The 21,247-nt window shown below is 40.3% G+C and overlaps 1 protein-coding gene across 1 annotated transcript; it reads right to left on the minus strand.

The window, feature by feature from the left end:
- Positions 1–113: 113 nt before the first annotated feature.
- Positions 114–17,864, minus strand: LOC124145831. Its single transcript, XM_046515779.2, has 2 exons — positions 17,678–17,864; positions 114–847 (listed from the first exon to the last, which is right to left on the minus strand). The coding sequence occupies exon 2, from the start codon at positions 843–845 to the stop codon at positions 270–272; it is 576 nt and encodes a 191-aa protein (XP_046371735.1). The 5' UTR covers positions 846–847; positions 17,678–17,864; the 3' UTR covers positions 114–269.
- Between the last annotated feature and the right edge of the window lie 3,383 nt (positions 17,865–21,247).

Consider the following 21,247-nt stretch of genomic DNA (forward strand, 5'->3'; position numbering starts at 1 on the left):
TTTCACTGAAGTGTCAAAATCACCACCCCAACACACACACCCCACACCAACCCCCAACTAACCCCAATATCAAATGATTGGTCGCTTTTCAACAAATGCCTGAAAGGGTCATATTGGCGTCCGTCGTTTATTTGTTACAAGTGCCAGTGGTAAGTGCTACAAGTTAACCAAGAATTCCTTTTACATTATATATTTGATGGTCCTACTCTAAAAATCGCTACATTAACCCTTCAAACAGATCTATGATGTCTATGTGTGTCCTGATGTTGTCAGGGCAGCGGTCGACTGAACAATAGGTTGCAGCTGCACGCCACGGACACCCTCTCCCAGTAGAGCCGATATGTCCACACACCCTGGATACACCCGGCTCGTCTCAGTACCTGGGTGTGCGTGAACAATCTACGACACCCGAGGTGAGCCACGACCTCTTCACGCGCACGTGGACGACGTCTCAGAAAGCACCTGTCGCACGCGCAATCTGCCTGAACAAGTTCTCGTGGAATACGATCCGGGTCATATTCCAGAATAAAGTACGATGGGCACAGATTGCCGCCATGTTTTCGAATCGCCTTCCGGGCGTCGGAGCACTTCCGGTAGCCGCCGAAGAAGGATATGAACTTTTTGCTGAATGGGTAGATGTAGCCGTTCTTTCTTTTCATGATGGTTTGCAGTCGTGGGAGGTTGAGGAAGGTGGGATGGAGGTACTCAGCGTACAGGTTCGGTATGTCCTGGCGGAGCTTCTCGATGTCTGGTTCGGTGCAGTACCCGGTGCCGGAATGGCCGTCCAGGACGTCGCAGGTGACGAAACAGGAGCTGATGATGAGGGTCACTACTAGGATGTACATACCTGTTGAAAAACAAAGGTCTGGTTGCTTATACTTGGTATAAATGTAAGAATGGCAGTCTTTAGATTTAAAGTAACCTTTAATAGCCTTAAAGTTGAAATAGAACCGATTGCGTCAGTTGTAACGATTCTCACCCCCAGTAGTGACGCTGGGGCACAACTCTCACCCCCAGTAGTGACGCTGGGACACGACTCTCACCCCAGTAGTGACGCTGGGGCACGACTCTCACCCCCAGTAGTGACGCTGGGACAGGACACTACCAGATACGTGATGACGCAGCCGCACGACGGACTCAAAACAGAAGCTGACTCACACCTATAACCCTACCGTGACATTGATGCTTGGCATAGTGTTCCGTCAGGGCTGAATAGATCTCCAGTGTCCAATACCTGCCGTAAGAGTGAGTGTGTGTGTATGGTTTTACGTCGCTTTTAGCAATATTCCAGAAATATCACGCTGCCTGTCGCAAAAGCAGATCTTAGGAAACGAAATTGGCGCTATTTCAGTGATGACAGCGTGTGACCTGGCTGACTGCGTGCCATCGGAACCCGACGGCGTCAATCTGCCTGTTTTTCCTGGCCAAGGCTCCAGTGCACTCGTTAGGTGACTGCGGCGAAAAACTTAATTTCCGAGTCATGGCTCTGTTGCTGATAGGGCTTCAAAGAAAAACATCCAAAGTCCCACATTTCAGGAAAAGCCAATATGGTACAAAATGTTGTCCAGTTAAAACACCCTCGCTTACGCAGGACGTTCACGTCATAATAAACTATTGTATATACTGTAAACACTAAACTCGACTGTCCTTTTACAGTTCCAAAGCCCGGGTGTCTTCACGTGGTATTGTTTTTGGTTTCTGAATGTAAGGGTTCTAGATGAAGACGGCGTGAGTGAGTAAGGTTATACGCTGCTTCCAGCAATATAACGACGGTGTTGCGCTGAGAAACTTAAACTATTAATGAAGGCGATTATGGATTTCCAAGCCACCATATATAGGCGTTAGACACCCCCAATGATTACACGGCACAGTGAGTGAGTACGGGTTTAAGCCGATTTTGGCAATATCACGGTGAGGGACTCGAGAATTGGGCTTCACACATTTTTCCCATGTGGGGAATCGAACCCGGGTGACGAGCGAACGCTTTAACCACTAGGCTATCATGGAATAATCGATCCTTTTTTTTAACAAAATAAAAACGGATGCAATTTTGACAAGGTTGGGGACAAAGCTGTAAATGTATTCTGCCCGGCGACTTAAACGCCAGAACTTTGAGTACACCTAGATACATTTGTTGATGATAGCTCGGACTATCTGCCCGTCGACCCTGACTTTGTATCACATGTTTTTGACCGTCCTCGCTATTGATGTGATCGACGCGATAATACTTATGGAATATATACAATTGACATCTGCAAGATATTTGAAATTCACATAGTCAATGAGAAATTTACATCTGACATTCCGAGGAACTTTACGTTTTTCTCGCCATATGGTTGCAGCATCGTCGACTGTTTTATTGTATCATGTGAATTCTCCTTTAACCTTGTTGATATGTCAGTACTGTCTCGGGCAGGATCGGATATGTCACGTATGTGTTCGATCAGTGACGTGTTTACTTGTAAGCAAGTCGAACCATGACGTGCCTCTTGTACATGTACAAAAGTATAAACTCATCAGTTAATGAGAATTTGAATATTTACAACAGGTTTTATCGTTGACAAAATACTTTTTGCTTCATGAATTTGTTACACTACTTATTATTTTGCCTTGTCGATGTGGAACTGACGTAAAAATGACGTCAACAGCTTGTCTACGGGATAGACACTTACGATAAAGGGAGACAATTTAGAGGGGGGGGGGGGGTAACTCTTGTGTGACAATAGTTCCGTTAAAGTGTTATGTTCACAGCAGTGAAATATCAAGTGTTATGTTCACTGCAATGAAAATATCACTTTTCTCAACTTCAGAAAACTCAGTCTTTCACACTGAAGTATATAATAAAATGATTACGCATATGGGTCTACTTTACTTATCTCTGAAACACAGGCTGGTTTTCGGCCAAACTGCTCCACAATTGATAACATTTTTACAAGGGCAGAGACGGGTCCAAATTTGCTGACTCAAACTGAGCGTTAAAAGAAAGAACACCGACTTTGTTTTTTCATGTAATTGAAAATTGAAATAACTGTTGAACACGTCCCATTTTAATTCTGGAAACCCAAAAGTCCAGAAACTCTACGGTCTTTGCCCAGTCTCGGTTAAAGGTATTTACAAAATTAAACATGCCGTTTTCATGGGAACATACCAAGGAAGAAAAAATGAAAAAAAAATTGTTTAAAAACTCAATATTTAGACTATGTCGCCCATGGGCCTGTCCATGGGCGAAGTGTGGCCCATGGGCCTGCCCATGGGCGAAGTCTGGCCCATGGGTAGGCCCATGGGCGAGAATATGTTCCTTTACTTAAAACTCATGTTTTTGTTTCGCAAATACATTTAATGTATTCATTCAAGTATCATGACACAAAATTTAATTCATTTTAACTTAATTCAACGATTTTATAGCGATATTGAAATATTTCGCCCATGGGCGAGAAAAAGGTTTGGCCCATTGGCGAGAATATGTTCCTTTACTTAAAACTCATGATTTTGTTTCGCAAATACATTAAATGTATTTATTGAAGTATCATGACACAAAATTTAACTCATTTTAACTTAATTCAACTATTTTATAGCGATATTGAAATATTTCGCACATGGGCGAGAAAAAGGTTTGGCCCATGGGTAGGCCCATGGGCAGGCCCATGGGCGAGAATATGTTCCTTTACTTAAAACTCATGTTTTTGTTTCGCAAATACATTTAATGTATTCATTCAAGTATCATGACACAAAATTTAATTCATTTTAACTTAATTCAACGATTTTATAGCGATATTGAAATATTTCGCCCATGGGCGAGAAAAAGGTTTGGCCCATGGGCGAGAATATGTTCCTTTATTTAAAACTCATGATTTTGTTTCGCAAATACATTAAATGTATTTATTGAAGTATCATGACACAAAATTTAACTCATTTTAACTTAATTCAACTATTTTATAGCGATATTGAAATATTTCGCACATGGGCGAGAAAAAGGTTTGGCCCATGGGTAGGCCCATGGGTAGGCCCATGGGCGAGAATATGTTCCTTTACTTAAAACTCATGTTTTTGTTTCGCAAATACATTTAATGTATTCATTCAAGTATCATGACACAAAATGTAATTCATTTTAACTTAATTCAACGATTTTATAGCGATATTGAAATATTTCGCCCATGGGCGAGAAAAAGGTTTGGCCCATGGGCGAGAATATTTTCCTTTATTTAAAACTCATGATTTTGTTTCGCAAATACATTAAATGTATTTATTGAAGTATCATGACACAAAATTTAACTCATTTTAACTTCATTCAACGATTTTATAGCGATATTGAAATATTTCGCCCTCTGGGCGAGAAAAAGGTTTGGCCCATGGGCGAGAATATGTTCCTTTACTCAAAACTCATGATTTTGTTTCGCGAATACATTAAATGTATTCATTGGAGTATCATGACACAAAATTAAACTCATTTTAACTTAATTCAACGATTTTATAGCGATATTGAAATATTTCGCCCATGGGCGAGAAAAAGGTTTGGCCCATGGGCAGGCCCATGGGCGAGAACATGTTCCTTTACTCAAAACTCATGTTTTTGTTTCGCAAATACATTAAATGTATTTATTCAAGTATCATGACACAAAATTTAACTAATTTTTACTTAATTGAACTATTTTACGGCGTTATTAAAATATTTCGCCCATGTTTTCGTCAGTCCCTTTCAAGCATCAACTAACTGTTTGCAAAGTATATTGTATCATGTGAAATATACTTTATATTATATCATTACATTACTATTTACAAAGGGCATTTGGTTGGATGTTTCCTTTAGTTCTACAAATTTCACCTGTTTTACATATTGTAGCGATCTTTAATGAACCCGGCCTTACCTCTCAAAACGTTTTGACAGTTTATCATACGAATTCATGTGCGTGTACTCCAATTCATTGGAGTTATTTTCCACAACATTAAATTTTAGTTAGTTTCTATTTCATTTCCCATTTAATGTCCCGTTGATACATCACACTGGGCAATTACGTGACACTAGGTATGCAATATACAGGTACGCGTGCGCGTATTTTAATGAAAAAAACTATTCGTCTTTTATTGCATAACGTTTGGCTGAATATCTTACATTCTAACGAAATCTCGAAATAATTATTTAATTACATGCGGTTTCGAACTGACCAGTGGGAATTATGTTTCAATGCGATTGAGGAAAACGTGAGTGAATATTGTGACACTAAAGCAACTTTTAACTGCATTGTCACTTTTGGTATGAAAATGGTAACAGTTCAGAAAAAACGTAACAGCCTTCTTATGATAATTCTCATTAGTATGTTGTATCTAATTACAGTGTCGGCCTTATTTACAGGTGATTCTACAATACCTGCTCTCGGTCAATTACGATCTACCACACCACGCGTGAATAAACAGTTATGCAGGTGTTGCTGTGGGCAAATACCTAGCCTGAAAATGTTTATTTTTTTGTAGGATACATGTTTTACAAATGTTCGTTGATATGTGGATATATTAAGCACAAAGACAAAAAAATGTTTATAAAGATGAATTAGTGCCTTGATATATTCATCGAGATGTGTATCATCGTTTAATGGGGTCATTCAATAAACGTATGTTTGGAGGAGATATCAAAGGAGCCGCCCAATATACACAGTGTCGTCCGGTGAACTACCACCCCACCCTGTCCATTAGAGTTATGTAATCGGTACACAAATATATTTGATGCGGTGTCAGTGCGGAAGGAGTTTGAATTACGTCCGCCACTTGCCACAGAAATCCTCAAAGTATAGAAACAATAAACAAGGTCAATCCGTACTAATTACCTAGTGACGCACGTAACAACGACTGTCAATAGGGAAAATGGTGAAAACAAATTGAAAAAGATTTTAATAAAACATTATTGTACTACATAACTCGCAAAAGCGGTGCCTAAAATTGTTTGACCGCATTATGTGTGTTGTAAACTGACGAATAGCAAGTAATTGTCATGCTGTACGCATGGTTCCATATACAAATTCAGTTATACAACCGGTATGAAACTGAGAACTGAGATACCAAGTACAACCTGCATTCACACACGGAAGCAATATACTTGTGTGTATGCCCTCTCCTCTAAAAAATGTGTCACTAAAGTATTTGCATTGTAATAAATATAGTAATGATAAAACTTGGTAATTTGGTAGGTCTCCGACAGATATGATTTTCAGTTTTTTTTACACCTTTGATTGATACGGATTACGTACCTGTAGTCTAGTCACTGTCTCTAATGTATCTGCTTGTTAGAAATTTCAAATGTCTTGTTATAGCACTGTTCCTAAAATACGGCAGTTTCTTTTATCGGGTATAAATAGTTGATTCGTCTTGTCACGCAGTCATTTTTACTTGATCGAATGATTTCCACAAAATACGGCAGAGAGTTTTGTATTTTATTATATTTTTAGAAGATTTTAGAAGATGCTTACATCACTGTATCTCAGAACGTAAAACTGATAACATTCAAACATGTAATTAGTACACAGTTAATTGTTACATATAATTTCCTGCATATTCCTTTTTGAACAAAAAGCCTACATGTATTCTGATATCGGTGTCCACTGTTAAAAGGGTATTAGTGCAGTCAGCCATGGTAAATGGAGAGACAATAATAAGGTGATTAATTATAGTCTGTTGCAGAATATGCGGTATAAGTGTAGTCATTGATACATATACACATTACACATATACAGATGAAAAACACGATATGATGCAGTGCAAGAACAAATTAAGATACGGTTTCTATTAAAAATAATTATACGATTTTGGATTTAATTAGCATGTTTAAATTTTCAGGCCAACCCGGCTGAGATACAGCATCGGCATACTCAACTGGAGTTGTTTTCTGCAGGTCGTAAGTTCATTGTTTGACTGAGCACACTCGTGTCGGGGTTGCGATATGTTCTTCTCTTTGTTGGCAGCCTGCCAGCGGTCTGAATTTTGAGAAAGGTCTCAGCATGGGACTGTTAATTACTTCTTAATGATGTCTACAAGCTTACAAACTTGTAGATGTTGGGTGCGGATAGGACCAAACTTTTTCAGCTCAGAGTGTTAGTGGTCCTGGAACCCATAGTGTCAAACAGGTTCTGCACAAAACGTCCATCAGATTCTACTGTTCAGCAACATTGTCACTGAATTTCAGAACTCTGGCATGATATAATAATCAAGGATTTCGAAGGTGAACGAGGGGAAAGGCAGACGCACGTGGATTTACCCTCAGGTTATTATTGTCTGGAGTTCACATTTTGGGGCATTTCATATACTAATTGAACAGAGTTCACCTGCACATGTCCACTTTAGTGATACAGACTGTAACCAAAAATGCAATGAGCCGTAGCTCTTAATCCCTTATAACAACGGTAACAACAACCAGGGTGAGGACACAGTAAGGTTAAACCGTGTCCAACAGACAATCTGAGGTGGCTATCTCCCATCAAGTCAGCTCTGTTTTTAAGCGCATAGTTATGTTTTTACATATTGAAATAAAAGGAATTTAAAAAATTATATTTAACAAACCTACACATTTCCAAATACAAAACTTTATAACCCTCTCTAGACTTCGTTCCAATTAACCTGGATCATTCAACTCGCTCGCGAAGGTCGTATGCGACTTTAAAGCCAATACGTCTACAGTGTACAAGTAACTTTTAACTGTATCATATATACTCATGATAAGCAATTATTTTCGTTCCTAATTCGAATGAGCACATTCTGAGGCTAAATCTGCAAAAGGACAGATAAAATATTTCTTTGTACAATGCAAACGATACAAACGTAGCGGCTGATAATAGAGACAATGATTTAATAATCTGCAATATATCAAGTGTTCTCGTTCAATCTATTTTACATATTGAAGTGATTGTAAAGTTTCAAGGAGTACTAAAATGTTGTGGTATTATGAATGAATTTAGAATATGAATAGCGAAAAACAGTCACCATATCGGATGTACATGTATAACTTGTCTTCCAACACCACGCTTGTGCCGAGGCCCATGGTCATAAAACTAATCGGTCCCATAAAAGAAGCAAATAGTTTCGCAGATACTTCTTGCTATGGTTCACTTACAATTGTCAGACGACCTAATCATCAGTCAGACCAGTCAAGTGTGACCAGCGTACCTGCCTGGTTTTGGCTCCTAATTACTGAACTGCCCAATACTTTCATACTGTGGGCAGAGTAAGCGGCCTCGTTGAGTGATACAGACTAACCAGATTATGATTGTGTTTGTAAGTTGCGTTTAATCTGTGTCGGGTTGCAGTTGTTTTACTAGGGGTAGTTTTTTCAATGAAACCTTTTAGCCGTTGAGTTTGTTTTGCATTCATTTCATTAAATACATTGTTAGGTAGAATAATAACACGTTATATGGATGAAACATCTCCTTAATCTGAGTATAATCTCACATGTACTCTAAGTACCGTACTATATTACTTTGCGGAGACACTGAGTATAATTTTTTAGTTGGCATTGTATGCTGTCTGAATGACTTTACACAAATCCCTGCATTCAATAGACCCGTGAAGATCTTCAACAAACCATTCTTGGCGTAAAAGGGCGACAGCGCTTGTCGTAAGAAGCGACTACCGGGATCGGGTGGTCAGGTTCGCTATCTTGATTGATGCATGTCATCGTATCCCAATTGCGGGGATCGATGCACATGATGTCAATCACTGGATTGTCTGGTCCTGACTCGATTATTTACAGACCGCCGTCATACAGCTGAAATATTGCTAAGTGTGGCGTTATACAACTAACAAACAAACAAAACACAAAAAGAGAAAGTGTATGAGTACTAAAACTTGCAATAGATATGCGTACCCTACGTACACACATGAGTCCAATTCGACAGTCTATAACACACGAATAACTGTCAAACAAGTTTGGGTACCCCTTCTGTTCAGGCAAGTTATTTAGTTCGATAATTTTGTATTAAAATCCTTTTCAATTTGTTTTCATCCTTTTTCCCTATTCCATGCATGTTTATGTTGCTACATCTTATTGCTCATGTTTCCAAGTATTGTAAAACACTTTAATGTTTCTCCTTCTTAATCTAACGTTATAACATTTCCGGTCATTGCCATCATCTAATACACAAGAGATGATACCAAGACATATTTTATTCGGTTTTATGGTCTATGCGGTCTTACAATTGATTTTATTAGTCTTTAAATCTTATGTCTAGTAAATATTTTCACAAACAGGGCTGTTAACTGATATAAGGAATGTAACATCCAGTTGAGGACTGAATACGACGTACGTTAGTCTGGTAACGACATTTCTACAATTAATATTTTGAATAAGCCGTCAATACGCCAGTTGTGACAGGGATGATGGTATGGTAGATGTAGCAGACATATTGACAGCCGTTGTTACGCGAGTCACTAGGTTATTAGTACGGCATTGGCCTTGTTGATTGGTACTATACTTTCTGTGGCCACTGGCGGACGTAATTCAAACTCCTTCCACACTGACATCGCACCAAATATATTTGTGTACCGATTACATAACTCTTACTGACAGGGTAGGGTGGTAGTTCACGCGAAACGGACGACACTGTGTATATTGTGCGGCTCCTTTGATATCGCCTCACAACATACTTTTAATGAATGACCAATTAAACGATGATACACATCAGGATCGCGGAGAAAATACAAGCTTCGTTCGCGTTGAATATATATATCAAGGCACAAATTCATCTTTCATAAACCTTTTGTGTCTTGGTGCTTAATATATCCACATATCAACGAAAATATGTAATACATGTATCCACAAAAATATACATGTACAGGCTAGGTATTTGCCCACCTGCATAACTGTTTATTCACGCGTGGTGTGGCAGATCGTAATTGACCGACAGCAAGTATTGTAGAATCACCTGTAAATAAGGCCGACACTGTAATTAGACACAACGTACTAATGAGAATATGAGAATTATCATAAGAAGGCTGTTACGTTTTTCTTAACTATTACCATTTTCATACCAAAAGTGACAATGCAGTTAAAAGTTGCTTTAGTGTCACAATATTCACTCACGTTTTCCTCAATCGCATTGAAACATAATTCCTACTGGTCAGTTCGACACTGCTTGTAATTAAATAATTATTTCCAGATTTCGTTAGAATGTAAGATATTCAGCCAAACGTTATGCAATAAAAGACGAATAGTTTCTTTCCATTAAAATACGCGCACGCCTACCTGTCACGTAATTGCCCAGTGTGATGTATCAACGGGTCATAAAATGGGAAATGAAATAGAAACTAACTAAAATTTAATGTTGTACACGCACATGAATTCGTATGATAAACTGCCAAAACGTTTTGAGAGATAAGGCCGGGTTCATTAAAGATGTTGGGTGCGGTTAGGACCAAACTTTTTCAGCTCAGAGTGTTAGTGGTCCTGGAACCCATAGTGTCAAACAGGTTCTGCACAATACGTCCATCAGATTCTACTGTTCAACAGCATTGTCACTGAATTTCAGAACTCTGGCATGATATAATAATCAAGGATTTCGAAGGCAAAACCTTTTCTCGCCCATGGGCGAAATATTTCAATAAATCTGTAAAATAGCTGAATTGAGTAAAATTGAGTTACATTATGTGCCATGAAAATAGTAAGAACACCTGCGAAACAAAAACATAAGTTTTAAGTAAAGGAAAATATTCTCGCCCATGGGCCAAACCCTTTTCTCACCCATGGGCGAAATATTTCAATATCGCTATAAAATCGTTGAATTAAGTTAAAATGAGTTAAATTTTGTGTCATGATACTTAAATAAATACATTTAATGTATTCGCGAAACAAAAACATGAGTTTTGAGTAAAGGAACATACTCTCGCCCATGGGCCTACCCATGGGCCAGACTTCGCCCATGGGCAGGCCCATGGGCGACACAGTCTAAATATTGAGTTTTTGAACATTTTTTTTTTTCATTTTTTCATTAAATTTTGTGTCATGATACTTCAATGAATACATTTAATGTATTGGCGAAACAAAATCATGAGTTTTAAGTAAAGGAACATATTCTCGCCCATGGGCCAAACCTTTTTCTCGCCCAGAGGGCGAAATATTTCAATATCGCTATAAAATCGTTGAATGAAGTTAAAATGAGTTAAATTTTGTGTCATGATACTTGAATGAATACATTAAATGTATTTGCGAAACAAAAACATGAGTTTTAAGTAAAGGAACATATTCTCGCCCATGGGCCTGCCCATGGGCCTACCCATGGGCCAAACCTTTTTCTCGCCCATGGGCGAAATATTTCAATATCGCTATAAAATCGTTGAATTAAGTTAAAATGAGTTAAATTTTGTGTCATGATACTTGAATGAATACATTAAATGTATTTGCGAAACAAAATCATGAGTTTTAAGTAAAGGAACATATTCTCGCCCATGGGCCTGCCCATGGGCCTACCCATGGGCCAGACTTCGCCCATGGGCAGGCCCATGGGCGACATAGTCTAAATATTGAGTTTTTAAACAATTTTTTTTTCATTTTTTCTTCCTTGGTATGTTCCCATGAAAACGGCATGTTTAATTTTGTAAATACCTTTAACCGAGGCTGGGCAAAGAGCGTAGAGTTTCTGGACTTTTGGGTTTCCAGAATTAAAATGGGACGTGTTGTTGATAAATTTGATTAATCCGTGGCTGGGTCATTTTGTGTAAAAGAATATTATGAAAACTGGGGTAGATAAAAGTGACAAAACCTTTTCCATATTCATAAGAAATCTCGGCGATTGTAGGAATCCAACTATATCATGAGCACGTGTTTATGAACCACTCTCAAAAAGGGATGAAATCTGGTGTTCGCGAAAAGGTGAGCGTAACATGGGGAAAGTAATAATTAGAATGTGTTTTCTTATTATGCAACCTCGAAAATATTCACACGGGGTATATCGAACGACAGTTATGGGCTGTGTACGTCTATCTCTCGCATCAATAGGGTAGGGATTTGAAACGGTAGAGACTTTCCACAGCCCGTTGGAAGTACTGCCATACAATATCAACATACAATATACGAGACTTTCTAGAATTTGTTTTGTTCAGTTTTCAAATTATAATTTTCAAAACGTTTCCCGGAATGGAAGTCGCCAGTTTGAAACATGCGCCGTAAAGCTCGAGAAAGCTGGTTTCGGAATGGCTTATGTCCACTTCTTCTTAGAAAATTTCAATTTTAAGAACATGCGGTCTTTGTCCGATTTAGTTTAGTCTGTTTCTCAAAGAAATGAATTTGCAATAGCGTGATCCCTGCCATATTTGAAGTGTAAATTTGTGCCGAAAAATGCCAATTTATTTATTTTCAAGGATAACATGTCTAATACACCTATTAGCAGTTGTGTATTATGCGACTTATTTAAACATTTCTTTGAAAGTTTTAAATCAAATTGTATTTTAAAAAATAAAACCACGTGGAAGTATGCTTTGTGTGCTCTCTAAGGGCCAGCACAGTTCATTTTGTTGACATAGTATCTCTTACGTAAGATATTTCATTTGAAAATCAAACATGATCAAATCAAGTGAGGGGCAGAGTGGTTTGCTCCTCAGTTCGGTTCTCAGGCACGCCACCCCACGTACCGTCACTACTTAACATTTCCCATACTCCGCACATCGATGTTACGGACCTACCGAGGGCATACATCATACTGAAATAAAACCTTACACACAGACTGGTTCCATGCTGTATGTGCACTGGGTCACGTTTATGATGCGAGTATTATTTAATAACTCTACGCCCAATTATTCATGTTTTAGCTCTGTTGTATAACGCTCGAGGATGCTTTTCCTTAAAAATGATACATAGATCTGACCTTGGACGTTAAAATACACTGTTGAATAGTGGTATTTTCTATCATGTCACAATTCTATTCCATTTCTAAGTTTAAGAAGCACGAGAAGATGTCGTTATCCTAGTTATTACTGAGTAAACATCACATGTCCTAGTATGTGGGTATCATAGAAATTCGGTGCGATGGTGATATTTTAATAGAAAATGTCCCCGAAAATGCTGTAGACACAATTTGGCCTCAGTCTTGCACAATCAAAACTCCCTCACCGATCCTGCTGCATGTGCTCATTACCAATGTGATGTGGTTCCCACTCCTCTCCGCTCTACTCCACCCCTCTCCACTTCACCCCTCTACCCGTGAAGATCCGGGGTAGAATAGGTCTTCATCAACCCATGCTTGCCGTAAAAGGCGACTATTCTTGTCGTAAAAGGCGACTAACGGGATCGGGTGGTCAGGCTCGCTGACTTGGTTGATGCATGTCATCGATCCCAATTGCGTGGATCGATGCTCATGATATTAATCACTGGATTGTCTGGACTCGATTATTTACAGACCGCCGTCATATAGCTGGAATATTGCTGAGTACGGCGTTAAACAACCAACCAACCAACCAACCAACCAACCAACCAACTTCACCCCTCTCTACTTCACCCCTCTCCACTTTACCCCTCTCTACTTCACCCCTCCCCACTTCACCCCTCTCCACTTTACCCCTCTCCGCTTCACCCCTCTCCACTTCACCGCTCTCCACTTCACCCCTCTCCACTTCACCCCTCTCCACTTCACCCTCTCCACTTCACCCCTCTCCACTCCCCCCTTCATCCCTCTCCACTTCACCCCTCTCCCCTTCACCCCTCTCCGCTCCACCCCTCTCCACTTCACCCCTCTCCACTTCACCCCTCTCCGCTTCACTCCTCTCCACTTCACCCCTCTCCACTTCACCCTTCTCCACTGCACACCTCTCCCCTTCACCCGTCTCCACTTCACCCCTCTCCACTTCACCCCTCTCCACTCCCCCCTTCATCCCTCTCCACTTCATCCCTCTCCACTTCACCCCTCTCCCCTTCACCCCTCTCCGCTCCACCCCTCTCCACTTCACCCCTCTCCACTTCACCCCTCTCCGCTTCACTCCTCTCCACTTCACCCCTCTCCACTTCACCCTTCTCCACTGCACACCTCTCCGCTTCACTCCTCTCCACTTCACCCCTCTCCACTTCACCCTTCTCAACTGCACACCTCTCCGCTTCACCCCTCTCCCCTTCACCCCTCTCCGCTCCACCCCTCTCCACTTCACCCGTCTCCACTTCACCCCTCTCCACTTCATCCGTCTGCCCTTCACCCGTCTCCGCTCCACCCCTCTTCACTTCACCCCTCTCCACTTCACCCCTCTCCGCTTCACTCCTCTCCACTTCACCCCTCTCCGCTTCACTCCTCTCCACTTCACCCTCTCCACTTCACCCTTCTCCACTGCACACCTCTCCCCTTCACCCCTCTCCGTCTCACGCCTCTCCACTTCACCCCTCTCCGCTTCACCCCTCTCCACTTCACTCCTCTCCGCTTCACCCCTCTCTACTTCACCCCTCTCCCCTTCACTCCTCTCCGCTTCACTCCTCTCCCCTTCACCCCTCTCCACCTCACCCCTCTCCGCTTCACCCCTCTCCGCTTCACCCCTCTCCGTCTCATGCCTTTCTCCTTCACCCCTCTCCACTTCACCCCTCTCCGCTTCACCCCGCTCCACTTCACCCCGCTCCACTTCACCCTTCTCCACTTCACTCCTCTCCACTTCACCCCTCTCCACTTCACCCCTCTCCGCTTCACCCCTCTCCACTTCACCCCTCTCCCCTTCACTCCTCTCCGCTTCACTCCTCTCCCCTTCACCCCTCTCCACTTCACCCCTCTCCGCTTCACCCCTCTCCCCTTCACCCCTCTCCACTTCACCCCTCTCCCCTTCACCCCTCTCCATTCCACCCCTCTCCACTTCGCCCATAAGAATTCAAAACAGTTAAAAAAAACGTTGTGTTTTCATGCATAGTTCCAGGTTACGATTTGACTGCGTCGTTTTGAACACCCCAAATGGGTGTTAATATTATCTAGGCTGAGGAATTTGAGTTGTCATAAATAACAAGATTTTTTTTAAATATAAGGACGAATTGTTAGGCAGGATATTCTATTGCATACGTTGATAATGGTGTCGGTTCATATGGTTGTGGAGTCACCCTTCAAGTCGGCCTTGACTGCGGTCCTACCTTTTGTGTCACAAGCTGTTGGTTACAGAAACGCGCGTACCGGATAAAAGAACTCTATGCACTGTTATCCGAGAGCCTCAGCAGGATCTCTAGATTCTTGTTGTTTGTTTGCAATGAAAAACTTAACATGACCTAATCCTTATCCTTTCGCAACTCGGCTATTTGCAATACAATCAAATATATCCAAGACTAGTCAAAAGATAGTTCACTGCAAATTTCAACATCGTTCATTTATTATGTAGACTTTTATCGATAAAATACGAAATTTGCGGATAAAGTCAAAACATAATTGTCCAAAGCATCGACCACAGCTACGATGCATTGTTGTGTACTGTATAGTTGTACGTCATAACAACTACGTGGCCCACAGAGGCCGAATAAAACCTGGACTTTCCACAAAGCGGTCGAAGCGCTACTTGTCCTCAATGTTAAAGTATGGGAGTTACGATCATCTTAGCGCTGCAGCATCTTTGACGAACGGACCCTGGACTGTGATTGTAAGGTCAACTTAGTACTGTAGATCACTGTAGTGATGAAAGCATGCTTATTAATCTTTGATATTCGAATGCTGTGGCATATTCAGCAAACACGAGTGCAGATTTTAGGTTAATAGGGTGCATTGTGACAAGTTTGTCACTTAATGAATTAGTTATTGGGTTGTTACACGTTTATCTATAAACCCGAGAGAGAGAGAGAGAGAGAGAGAGAGAGAGAGAGAGAGAGAGAGAGAGAGAGAGAGAGAGAGAGAGAGAGAGAGAATATTTTATTAAGATGTCACGTGCAAATAACATATACATACTGCATAAAAACAGAAAAATCAATTATCATCGGTATTGCACCCAGCCTTTACAGGCTTATGAGACATCGTATGTACATTAAAACATGTATAAAAGTTTCCAAGTAAAACATTGTAAGCTTTTTTCTTACATTGTACCATCATCTTTTCTTATTCCAGCAGCCAAGGAACTGTCAATTTTGTTGGACGCCATATTTTAACATTATATGTGCATATTAAGATCGCAAGTTACCAAATGGCTGACTATTTTTAGTACAAAATGATAAGAAAAATAACCACCAAAACACCTATTTATGTGTATGTTAACACCAGTATGATTAGACCACTTGATACGTGCAAGTTTAAATGTTAGGGAATATCTTCTAATAAGAATACCAAATGATAATTTCAAAAGACATAGTTTTAGACTGTTGTCGATGTGCAACCTCATTAGTCTTTAATTTCTCATCTGAGATAATACTGTACCTACATAAGCAAGAATAACAAGTGATAACTCCGCCAAATACCTCTACAAACTATTTCCTGTGGGATCACAGTTGACTAGATTTTGTGATACAATATAACAAGTTGTGTCATCGACAAACTCTTCTTTACCTGCAAGTTAACACCGACATTGTTTAACCCTTTGATTAGCACATACATGCAAGCTGTTAATATTAGAGAGTATCTTCTATTAAGCATAACAAATCATACTTTCAGCAGACATAGTTTAGACTGTTGCCATTGTGTAACCTTATTAATCTTTAAATTCTCAATTTAGAAAATAATGTGAGAAAATATAAGAAGTGATAACTCCAACCTTTACATCTTTATACTATTTTCCAATGAAATTATTGATCTAATAATATGAAGACCGTTACTTTTCAGGGAAAGTGACTGTACATCTATGACAAGCACGTCTTTAGTCTGCGTCCTCCTGCGAAACATTTTTACAATTGTTGTAGCTAAAACACTTTGTATATGTGGGTTATTCATCAAGAGCTTAAGTTTATCTACATCATGTACGGTCGCGTTGGCCAGATTTGCTTTTTCGAGCAGTAAGATTCTAAAATCAGAATAAAAGGGGCATTTTAAAAGGAAGTGCATTTCGTCCTCGACACATGAATGGTGACAGAATTTACAGACTCTATTTTGCAGCGGTACAGATGGCCTACATGTCTCTATTTCTAGAGGGAGAGTTCCACAGCGAAACTTAGCTAGGATACTTCTGTGTGATCTTGGAATTCTCTTGTTTACATAGGTTTCTGTTGTCAGGTATGTCTTGAAAATCCTATACGTCCGTAACTTGTTTCCATTACTCTGTCCACTGTCATCATGGAGACTTGTAAGCCACTTTTCTTTGTCAAGTTCTAACAGCTTTGATTTGACACAGTTGAATTCAAATTCGTTCATGTTGTGTATATCCTGAATATTCAAGTTCAGTCTTTGAAGCAGAGTAATCACTGTGTTTGCCCATCCTTTCCTGTATCGAAGAGACCAAGCTAGGACCACTGTGGGCGTTCTACCACACCACAAGTTAACCTCAGTTCAATCGACAATAGGATATGTGTGTGTAGACACCCCTCGGGGCCGGTTGATGTGATATTAAACCTTACGCGGGCCCCATAAAACCACAAATGCCCCGGATGATACTGCTATAATCTACCTTTTTCTGTTTCAAAGACGCGGCATTGTGTTATGGGCCAGCTATTTGTCGCCTTGATGACCTGTCCAAGTTTGTACACAGTGTTATCAGAGGTGTCATTCTGTCAAACAAGATGGAAAACACACGTCTCCTTTCAACTACATGGTCTACTGAAACTGAAAAATATTCCACGTACCTGTATTCGTTTCCCACCGAAATATTTGGGCAACAGTCACAACTTCCTGGTCTAAAAATACCTTCGAAGGCCAACTCAACGTGTGCCTATCAATGCTTCACAAAGTGCATTGAATTGACAATACTTTAACATGTCTTTTCGTAACCAGACTATAAACAGTGATGCATTTTCACAGGTGACAGGCAGTTTCTTTGGTACCCCCACATTGATCATGATCATGTGATGAGCAGGTGGGCGTATCTTTGCCGTAGACCTGGGTTCGATTCCTGATAAAGTTGAAGCCCATTTCTGGAGACCTCCGCTGTGAGATAGCTGGAGTGTTGCTAAAACAGCGTAAAACCCGACGTTTTCTTTCCGGACGGCAGTGGAAGATGTACGACAGAAAGGTGTAACCCTCGAGAATGGGCATAGTGCTGACAGATTGTGGAAAATAACTGCGGTGAAAATAACTCGGATCCTCCTCCAGATCCTGATAAGACTAAGGGACGTAACTCATAGTGAATATCAAATCACCGTCACACGCACGCACGCACGCACGCACGCACGCACGCACGCACGCACACATAATCCAAACATAAAATTTGCTTGTGAACAAAATCGCATGAATTGAATGCAAACCATTGGTCATGACTTTTCTGGCAAACAGCCATGGAGCGTCAGGGATGACCAGTGAATGTTGACAACGATGGTGCCCCCGTGGATGCCGACAACAGTCTGACGTCGTCTTACTGAGCGTCCTACTTGCAGCCGATTGGACCCGGAGCCATTCCTCTTGCAGAGCTGCCAACCGAAGGACCAGATTGTCTTCGGGACGCTGACATACACGTTCCAGTCTTTTCAGTCACTAGTTTGTCAGCGTTCTCTGATGGTGTGGATCGTTGATCAAGTCTTAAATCACCAGTTTCCCTGATCCATGTTTAGTTATATAACGGCGACTCTGACATAGAAGGAGACCCATGAAGATCCGGGGTAAAATAGGTCTTCAGCAACCCATGCTTGCCGTAAAATCGACTATGCTTGTCGTAAGAGGCGACTAACGGGATCGGGTGGTCAGACTCGCTGACTTGGTTGATGCATGTCATCGTATCCCAACTGCGTGGATCGAAGCTCATGATGTCAACACTGGATTGTCTGGTCCAGACTCGATTATCTACGGACTGCCGTCATATAGCTGGAATATTGCTAAGTGCGACGTTAAACAACAAACAAACAAAACATAGAAGGAATACTGCAGATTGCGGCGTTAAGCAACATTCACTCGCTCATTTAGCATGTGTTGGTTGCTGCCCTAATGTTATTTAACACCAGGAACTAGACGTTTTTTTGTCACACTGCAACAAGACAGAAAGCAACGGGAAACCCACGAACAGCCAGGTCCGTATATCCGGTAAATGTAGGTCGTCGGTGTGTGCACAGCTGTCGCACAGAGTATACTATCGTCACGTGAGTCGTACAGCTTCAGTTACATTGGAGATTAGACGTCGTTTCTTTCAGGTATTTTTAGAAACATTCAATTTGTTGAAACCTGTCAAAAGTGACAAATGAAAACCATGATCTGCAGCATATGCATGTATATATTGCATGCATTTGTAAATTTGTTTAAATTATTTCTTCAATAAAATCACACAAATCTCACACAGATACAAATATTTAGATGAAATGTGACTCCTTTGTAACACGAAGGCTCAACCAATGCATTTCGAGGGAGACGACAACGAGTATTTACATCATCTGATGAACGACAGTTGCTGTCTCTAAAGAACAAAATCATAAAATAATGCATGGTAGAAATCATTTACCGTTGAAACCGTTAAATTTGAAAAACGGATGGTGATTTAGTATTGCAGTTTTAAGTTCTCATGATTTATTTCTTTTATAATTTTTTTTTTTTTTTTACATACCAGTAAAAGGGTAATTCTCAAAAAATGGTTGGTCTGACTACATCATTTTGGGGGGTAGATGAAACGTCTGTTGTTAAATTGACTGATCAGAATTCAAAATTCAAAACATTTAATAAAGGTACCACCCTTTAATGGAATATAAACTTTTCTTTCACATATTGCTATGATACACCATATTCATTCAGCAGGTGGGGCGGTCGGGTAGCCTAGTGGTTAAAGCGTTCGCTCGTCACGCCGAAAACCCGGGTTCGATTCCCGACATGGGTACATTGTGTGAAGCCCATTTCTGGTGTCCCCCGCCGTGATATTGCTGGAATATTGCTGCTAAAAGCGGCGTTAAACCAGACTTACTCACTCACTCATTCAGCAGGTAGTAGAGGACAACATGCAAAGGGAAAGTATATGTACTGGTATTGTATATCTTTAAACAGAATTGTGTTGTTATATTAATAAGAAATATGATAAAAAAAACCTTTATTCTTCATCCTTGACAAAAGAAGTAGTAGTTGCCCACTGGTGTCACCCATCACAAACACATGCAAAAGCAAGTCAGTTGTTCACCTGAAAAGAAAAAGCAACTCACAAAATATATGTAAACCACCATTAGGGCTTATTGTATGTTCACGAAACGAACTAAAACGGTGCAGTCGCATTGAGTGGGTGGTGCATTCGCGTGGATAGGGTGAATATAGATATGCATTCACGTGAGTAGGATGGATATGCATTCACGTGAGTAGGGAGAATATGGATATGCATTCACGTGAGAAGGGTGAATATTGATATGCATTCGCGTGGATAGGATGAATATGATTATGCATTCAGATGAGAAGATTGAATACGGATATATCATTTACGTGAGTAGGATGAATATGGATATGCATTCATAATGATAGGATGGATATTGACATATCATTCACGTGAATAGGATCAGTATGGATATGCATTCACGTGAGTAGGATGAATATGGATAAATCATTCACATGGATAGGATGAATACTGATTTATCATTCACGTGGATAGGATGAATACTGATTTATCATTCACGTGGATAGGATGAATGTGGATATATCATTCACGTGAGTAGGATGAATACAGATATATCATTCACGTGAGTAGGATGAATATAGGTATTACATTTACGTGGATAGGATGAATATTGATTAATCATTCACGTGAGTAGGATGAATATAGATATTACATTTACGTGGATAGGATTAATATTGATTTATCATTCACGTGAGTAGGATGAATATAGATATATCATTCACGTGGATAGGGTGAATATATATATATACCATTTACATGACTAGGATGAATACAGATATATCTTTCACGTGGTTAGGATGAATATGGATATATCATTCACGTGAGTAGGATGAATAGAGATATATCATTCACGTGAGTAGGATGAATACAGATATATCATTCACGTGAGTAGGAGGAATACAGATATATCTTTCACGTGGATAGGATGAATATGGACATATCATTCACGTGCGTAGGATGAATCCAGATATATCATTCACGTGAGTAGGATGAATATGGATATATCATTCACGTGAGTAGGATGAATATGGATATATCATTCACGTGAGTAGGTTGAATACAGATATATCTTTCACGTGGTTAGGATGAATATGGATATATCATTCACGTGAGTAGGATGAAT

This window comes from Haliotis rufescens, unplaced genomic scaffold (assembly GCF_023055435.1).
Source record: "Haliotis rufescens isolate VD_foot unplaced genomic scaffold, xgHalRufe1.0.p SCAF_6, whole genome shotgun sequence".
Lineage (NCBI taxonomy): Eukaryota > Metazoa > Mollusca > Gastropoda > Lepetellida > Haliotidae > Haliotis > Haliotis rufescens.